General features: G+C 42.0%; 2 protein-coding genes across 2 annotated transcripts; both read left to right on the top strand.

Annotated features, from left to right (window-relative positions):
• The first annotated feature begins 1,325 nt into the window (after positions 1-1,325).
• On the top strand, positions 1,326-2,321 carry LOC145104141 (uncharacterized). The gene has a single exon (XM_079041422.1). It carries the CDS (start codon positions 1,326-1,328, stop codon positions 2,319-2,321), a length of 996 nt encoding a protein of 331 aa, XP_078897548.1.
• A 3,175-nt stretch (positions 2,322-5,496) lies between these two features.
• LOC145104140 (uncharacterized) lies at positions 5,497-5,943 on the top strand. Its single transcript, XM_079041421.1, has one exon. The coding sequence runs from the start codon at positions 5,497-5,499 to the stop codon at positions 5,941-5,943; it is 447 nt and encodes a 148-aa protein (XP_078897547.1).
• The last annotated feature ends 2,470 nt before the right edge of the window (positions 5,944-8,413 follow it).

Here is an 8,413-nt window from a genome sequence, read left to right as displayed (position 1 = left end):
ATGTACCAACTTAGATGGAATTGAGCAAATATCATGTTATCTTGGAATCGTAATGCTGAGTTGTCATACATAGAGTTGGAGTCCTTACAAATTCTGAGTTTAATTCACTCATTTAGCTGATTACTTGTGTTATTAAATGTTTGTATTAATCGATGCATTCTAAACCCCTCCTCTTTACTGTTGGTGACCATAGTACCTTGCGCAAAGAGGTATAGACTAATTATCTTCTGTCTTTGTGGATCGACCCTACTTGCCTTTTACTACCTTTTAGTGCAATATAGTGGGATTCTTTTGGAGTATATCGTACCCCTTTATTTGTTGGGTTTGACACTCCTCACAAATTGGCACCGTTGTCGGGCACACGATGTTACTAATTGTTTATGCCTAGATCTTTCCGTACAGGTACACCGTTGCCAATTGATTCGGAGATAGAGAAAACTTCAAAGAAGTTAAGGAAGCAAGCCAAACTTCGTAAGAAGCAACCGGGCTCTGGGAATTCTTCATCATCTAACCCTCCTGTCATTAACATTTAGGAGGACATACCCCTCTCAAGTGTATCCGCATCTAAAACAGAAAGCCTCTCACTCTCACCACAACCATCCTCACCCAAAAATACCGCTCCACCATCTTCACCTACTTATAATATTTCAAACGCTACATCCACAAAAACTTCAACTACTACTCACACAATGGGAGACAACCATGGAGGGAATCCACCTCCAAATCCACCACCCGTGCAAACCCTTCGTCAATGGTCGAGACAAGAAGTTACACAGCAACCTGTTTGTATCAATATCCGGCGGCCATAAATCTTTAACTTAAATCCGAACTCATCCACCTAATATCTACCTTTAGAGGGTTGGAAAATGAAGATCCCCACAAGTTTCTGACTAAATTTCATGTTGTGTGTGTGGGCATGAACCCACACAATGTCACGGAGGATCAAATTAAGCTTAGGGCATTCCCCTTCGCGGTGCAAGACGCAGCAAAAGAGTGGCTCAATGACCTCCCACCGGGGACGGTTACCACTTGGGTAGATCTTGCCCGACACTTGTTGGACAAATACTTTCCGGAGATGAAAGTTTCAGCCCTACGGAGGGAAATCATTGGAATCAAACAACATAAAAGAGAAGCCTTTAACACGTATCGGGAGAGATTCAAGAAACTTTGTACCCGATGTCCAAAACATGGAATCACCGTATACCAGCTCCTCCAATACTTCATTGAAGGCATGACTCCAATGGAAAGAAGGATTCTTAATGCCTCCATTGGCGGATCTCTACCCGACAAGACTCCCACCGAAATCCGCAACTTAATAAAAAAACATGGTTGAAGATTCTAAACATTCAAGTCATGATGAAGAGCGGTACTCGAATGCACCCCGAGGTGTAAAGGAAATCCAAACTCCTCAAATTGAAGCACAATTGTCCGAGCTTACGAAAGTTGTAATGATGTTGGCTAAAGACAAGGGTGTGCAGCCCACACCCAGCCCCTGCGGTATTTGTACTCAAGTGGGGCATCCAACTGACATGTGCCCTCAACTTCAAGATGAGGATTATGCAGAAGCAAATTCTTTAGGAGGGTATTCCTGGTCAAACCATTTTGAGCAGCCGCAGGTTGACCAAAGATGGAACATCAATCAAGGTTGGGGAGGAAATCAACATAAAAGTTATCAACCAAGTCAACCACATCAATACCCACAAAGACCACAATTTCCTCAAAATCAAAAAAGGCCACCAATTCAACCTCAAAATTTCCAGCCTAAGCCACCACCACAACAACCTCCACAAGCGGGTTCATCAAGTATGTCATTGGAGGATATTCTAAAAAGCCTTGCCACTAGCAGTCAAAGTTTCCAACAAGAAACCAAGGCTAGCATAAAAAGCTTGGAGCAACAGGTGTCACAACTTGCTCAGTCCGTGAGTAGAATGGAATCACAAGGCAAGCTACCTTCCCAAACCGAGAAGAACCCTAAACATAATGCATGTGCCATTACATTGAGAGGAGGAAAAAGCTATGAAGCCCCAAGGATTCCGGATGAAGAAGAGGAAGAGAAGGAGATTGAGGTAGAAGAAGCTGTCAAGGAAGAGGAAAGAAAAAATACTTCAAGTTCAAAGAAGCCAATAGATACCGAAGTGAAAGTAACTCCAACACCATTTCCTTCAAGATTAACAAGCACAAAGAGAGAACGCGAAGATGATGAGATCATGGCCATGTTCCGGAAGGTTGAAATCAACATTCCCCTTTTAGATGCTATTACACAGATTCCTAGATATGCTAAGTTCCTTAAGGAACTTTGCACATCTAAGAAAAAAGCTTAAAGGAAATCAAACTTTGAAAGTGGGGGAAAACGTTTCAGCCGTGTTACAAAAACGGCTACCTAAAAAATGCAAGGAACCGGATGTATTCACGGTTCCTTGTAAAATGGGTAACCTTTTTGTGCCACGTGCCATGCTTGATCTTGGAGCATCAACTAATGTTTTACCTTACTTAGGCTATAAAATAATGGGAATTGGACCTCTAGCCGAAACTGGAGTCATAATTCAACTTGCCGATCGATCTTTGCTATATCCAAAAGGTGTATTGGAGGACGTATTAGTGCAAGTCAATGAACTTGTGTTTCCCGCTGAATTTTTATCTGCTTGATATGGGAGATGATGACCAAACCTCAAGTTCCATACTTTTAGGTAGACCATTTTTAAAAACAGCAAGAACAAAAATTGATGTCTACAATGGTACATTGTCTATGGAATTTGATGGGGAAGTGATTAACTTCAATATCTATGAAGCAATGAGGTATCGAAGTGATGTTCATTGTATAAATTTTATTGATGTGATCCAACCTTTGACTGAAAAGTATTTTGAGTTGACTAACCATGATTCTTTGGAGTTAGTTTTGAGCAGGAATTTTAATAACAATTTAGTCAAAGAAATTACAGCGAATTTCAAGCTTGATGAGGAATTACTAGAAATTGTGGAGTTCATGGAAGAGAGGAAGAAAATGAGGTATGATAATACCAAGTTGAAATTGCCCATTTCTAACACAAAACTTCTTCCTTCTGTTGTGCAGTCACCAAAGTTAAAATTGAAGACTCTTCCTGAGCATTTGAAGTATGCATATCTTAGAGAAGAAGAGACATTGCCTGTTATTATCTCTATTAAGTTGTCCAAAGAAAAAGAAAATCAGTTGGTGAATTTGTTGAAAGAGTATAAGAGGGCCATTGGATGGACGATTGCTGACATAAAGGGGTTGAGTCCTTCCTTATGTATGCATAAGATTCTCATGAAGGAAGACCTCAAACCAACTAGACAGGCACAAATAAGATTGAATCCCCCAATGATGGAGGTAGTAAAGAAAGAAATCATGAAGCTCATGGATGCAGGTATGATCTACACTATCTCTAATAGCAAATGGGTGAGCCCCGTTCAGGTAGTCCCGAAAAAGGCTGGGGTCACAGTTGTCAAAAATAATGAAGAAGAATTGGTGCCAACCCGTGTGCAAAACGGGTGGCGAGTTTGTATTTACTATAGGAAGTTGAATGCTTCAACAAGAAAATACCATTTCCCCTACCATTTATTGACCAAATGTTAGAGAGATTGGCGGGAAAATCCCACTATTGTTGTTTAGATGGTTTCTCAGGCTTTCACCAAATTCCGGTAGCCCCGGAAGATCAAGAGAAAACCACCTTCACTTGTCCCTTTGGCACATTTGCTTATAGGCGTATGCCTTTCGGTCTATGAAATGCACCCACAACATTTCAGAGATGCATGGTGAGTATTTTTTTGTGAATATGTAGAAAACATCATCGAAGTTTTCATGTATGATTTCACTGTTTATGGAAACTCATTTGATGAATGTTTGAGCAATTTAACAAAAATTCTGCAAAGATGCATTGACACAAATCTTGTGCTTAACTATGAAAAATGTCATTTCATGGTGGACAAAGGATTGATTTTAGGTCATATAGTGTCCCAAAAAGGCTTGGAAGTTGACAAAGCCAAGATTGACATTATCAAAAGTCTCCCTTACCCGACAAATGTTCGGCAAGTTCGTTCGTTTCTTGGCCATGCAGGTTTCTATCGGCGGTTCATAAAAGCTTCTCAAAGATTACAATGTCGATGTGTCAACTACTCCAAAAAGATGTTGAATTTGAGTTTACTCACCCATGCAAAGACGCTTTTGATTGTTTGAAGGTTTTACTCACTTCCGCTCTAATCATCGGACCACCCAATTGGGATCTCCTTTTCGAGATCATGTGCGACGCGAGCAACACCGCGGTTGGGGAGGTGTTGGGACAAAAGTTGGACCGAACTTACCATTTTATTTACTATGCATCAAAGACTTTGGATAATGTTCAAACCAACTACACCACAACAGAGAAGGAGTTGTTAGAGATTGTCTTTGCATTGGAGAAATTTCGGCAGTACCTCCTCGGGATCAAAGTGATTATCTATTCGGACCATGCAGCTATAAAGCATTTACTACTCAAGAAAGATTCAAAGCTGAGGTTAATACGGTGGATGTTACTTCTGCAAGGGTTCGATATAGAAATCAAAGATAAAAGTTGGAAAGAGAATTTGGTCGCTGATCATCTCAGCCGCATTGTGTCACTCGAAGACACCACACCAATCCGTGACACATTCCCAGATGAGCATTTATTCGTTATCAAGGAAGCTCCATGGTATGCAGACATTGTCAACTAATTGGTCACAAATCAGTTTCCCCTGGATTCCACACGTTGGCAAAAGGATAAAATCAAGAAGGAGGCCAAGCGGTATGTATGGGATGAGCCTTACCTTTGGAAGTATTATGCAGACCAAATGATCCGAAGGTGTGTTGAGCAAAAAGAGGTACAATCCATCCTCAACTTTTGTCATTCCTATGCTCGTAGAGGTCATTTTGGACCCCAAAGGAAAGCTAGAAAACTCTTAGATAACAGATTCTATTGGCCTACCATTTTTCACGATTCTTATATGTTATGTGCACATTATGATAAGTGCCAAAGATCCAGGTCCTTAAGCTCTAGGAATCAAATGTCCCTTACCCCCATTTTAGTGTGTGAAATCTTTGATGTATAGGGTATTGACTTTATGGGACCATTTCCGCCCTCTTTTAGTTGTTCATATATCTTATTAGCGGTGGACTACGTGTCCAAATAGGTGGAGGCCAAAGCCACCCGTACCAATGATTCCAAAGTTGTGGTGGATTTTCTTAAAGCGCATATTTTCTCCTAGTTTGGCACTCCAAAGGCTCTCATAAGTGATAATGGGACTCATTTTTGCAATCGGATGCTTGAAGCCGTTCTGAAGAAGTATGGGGTGACTCATAAAGTCTCAACAACCTATCACCCCCAAACCAATGGGCAAGCAGAGATCTCAAATAGGCAAATCAAAAGCATTTTGGAGAAAATAGTCATTCCAAACAGCAAGGACTAGAGTATAAGGTTGGATGATGCCTTATGGGCATACCGAACTGCTTTCAAAACCCCCATTGGTATGTCCCCATATCGGCTAGTGTTTGGAAAACCGTGTCGCCTTCCGGTTGAGCTCGATCACAAAGCTTTCTGGGCTGTAAAGAAATTCAAATTGAATGAAGATAAGGCGGGAAACAAAAGGAAGCTAGACATTCAAGAGTTAGAGGAGATCAGAAATGATGCGTATGAAAGTGACAGGATTTACAAAGAGAAGACAAAGGCGAATCATGACAAAATGATCTCCCGGAAGACTTTTGCACAAGGACAAAAAGTTCTTTACCACTCGAGGTTCAAGTTGATTTCAGGGAAGTTAAGATCAAGATGGGTTGGTCATTTGGTGGTCACAAAGGTATTCGACCATGGTGCGGTGGAAATCACAAGCCAACAAACCGAAAAAACATTCAAAGTTAATGGTCATAGATTGAAGCTGTTTTACGAGGGATTCGAGGTAAACGATGATGCGATATAAGTGGTTGGAAGTGGTTGGAAACCCCACGTACCAAACCCAAAACAGTCCCTTTCTCCCAAGAAACCCCCAAGGTCCGATTTTCTTCAAAAATCACTTGATTCTCCATCAATTTTGGCTTAAATCTTCAACGAGGTTTGATTTTCTTCTTCTACACTTCATCTCCTACATCTCACACACCATTTTCTTTCATTTTCATGGTGGATTTGGGGGGTTTTTACAAACCCAAGGTCTGAAAATAACTAAAGATTTTGTTGTTTTTTGTGCTTAAATCTTTATGTAGGCAAGCTTGGGGAGGTTGAAGAACAATTTCTCACCAACAAGAACGCATGTCCACTAACGATTTCGTACAGTCCTTCCAATTCTTCACTTGTGGATTTTGTGTTCTTAAGGTCAAATTGCATGTATTTGTGGTCATTTTGGACTTGACAATAACTTGGAAATCATTCAAAATTGAGTTTCCCGCAAATTTTCGGTAGCCAAACTCGAGTTGACTGGACCCGTCAACAGTTAACTTTTTGACCCGTTGACCGGTTGACTATTTGCCCCAACAAAAATTTTGCATATGGAAGGCGAGCATTCTAAATGACCTAGACACACCAAGTCGTCAGACCACCGTCGTAGGTCTCCAACACCACCGCCTAAGTCCCCATCACCTCCTCCCAATCCGGCACATGGTGGTGTGGTTTGTTCCGGGCCAATTCAAGTTGCCCAACTTGAGGCCTTTCTCCAGCGCACTCATACCATTCAGAAATTTGCGCATGTGCCATCTCTCCGTGAGTTGCACATCTATAATCAAGTCCACACCTTATTCTGAAACATTGGATTGCAAGGGTTGTTTCCAGGTCCACGAGCTCAGTTACAAAGTCCCGACAGCCGAGTTCTTATCTTCACTCTATTTGGACCACGGTGTCCTACATTTCCGGCTTATGAACCACGATCATGCCCTGTCCCTAGACCAAATAAATGCCATAGTTGGGGCCCCCACACAAAACACCTTTGGCCCCAATGACCCAAACCCAGGATATAGTGATCTTACGTGGTGGACTGACCTTACGCATCAACATCCCTATGTGTCAAGTTCTTCTAAAGCCTCATCTCTCATCCATCCTGTGATGAAAGTGGCTCATAGGATTATTGCTTCGCTTGCCGTCCCTGGAGAAGAAAGAAGCACCAATAGCACTCTTAAGCTCAAAATACTATATGCGATGGCCCACCCGGATAATAACTTCGTTCCTCACTATGGCTCATTCCTTTGCAACAAGCACCCCGCCTCAGCACATCACGGTTCGGAAAAATCTATTATGGAGGTATTGTCATTTTGTTTGCTAAAAGTGCTCCAGTCCGGGCCCCATATCCAGAAATTCACCAACCTCTACCCGATGAACCCTACCTTACCACGGCAGTACTCGAGATCATGAGGATGTTTTGGACGGAGGATGCGAACCACAATTGGACCGTGGGCCAAAACCACGACCCAAGGCTCCTCATCACTCCCGAAAACCGGAACATCCTTGCCCTCAGGCGGCCTACTAACTTCACCGACTTGCAAATCTCGCCATATTTTTTCCCTGTCTCCTTCTCCGGTGAGGAAGATGAGGAAGGTGAAGAAAGTGACGAGGCTGAAGAGGGTGGTGGGGCGGCACCACAAAATTCTCCTTCCATGGGTGGAGCCAACTCATCCCATCATGATGGGCACCCATCATATCACCAGCAATATATGGATCAATTCCAATCGATCCATACCCGCCTTGACACTTACCATCAAGATCTCGCGAACCTAACCCAAAGTTTTTCCTCCTTCATCACTCAATACACTCGGGATCAAGAACGTCAGCGCAATTATGAGGAGGACTTTTGGGCTTGGACCCGAAATTCAATCTATTATCCTCCTCCTCCTCCTCCTCTGCAATAGGTTGTTCCGCCCTCTCCGAGCATCGGGGACGATGCTTATCTTTAAGCTTGGGGAGGGGTAGATTTGTACACTAGGTTCATTTATGCATAAAGAAAAAAAATTACGAGATGATGAAACTCTTTACATACGATAGCTCCATGAAGTCGGAAAACGAGAAATCAAATGAAAAACAAAATACCCAAAGCGACCGGATAGTTACCGGAAGTGTAGAATCAGCTGTCATAACTAAGGAACTCAAACACCGTAATTCGAGACACCAGCCTTAGATAAGAAAAAATGGAACACTGAAATGTTTTTGTGGGCGGTAATAACAACTTTAGGATGATTTGCTTCTGAATGTTTAAAAATAATCTTTATCGGCAACTCTGGACCCACAGAACACGGACCTATTTGATGACAAGCGTTACCCTCGCGGTAACAGAGAGCATAAGTATCAGATCCACACAGTCAAGAAAGAAGAATGGGTACAACTGTCATATCCAATACCCAATCAAAATTTTCAAGCACTTAATCGAAGAAACTTTCAGAAATTCAAAAGCTGATTGAAGAATTCAAAGC

This window comes from Lactuca virosa, chromosome 4 (assembly GCF_052849685.1).
Source record: "Lactuca virosa cultivar CGN04683 chromosome 4, Lactuca_virosa_CGN04683_v6, whole genome shotgun sequence".
Classification (NCBI taxonomy): Eukaryota; Viridiplantae; Streptophyta; class Magnoliopsida; order Asterales; family Asteraceae; genus Lactuca; species Lactuca virosa.
Note: the sequence above shows the minus strand (reverse complement) of the source record. Positions and strands in the feature narration are given on the sequence as shown.

Bases quoted from the DNA above. Each gene is read 5' to 3' on its own strand.
- LOC145104141 (XM_079041422.1), top strand. From the start codon at position 1,326: ATGGTTGAAGATTCTAAACATTCAAGTCATGATGAAGAGCGGTACTCG.
- LOC145104140 (XM_079041421.1), top strand. From the start codon at position 5,497: ATGTCCCCATATCGGCTAGTGTTTGGAAAACCGTGTCGCCTTCCGGTT.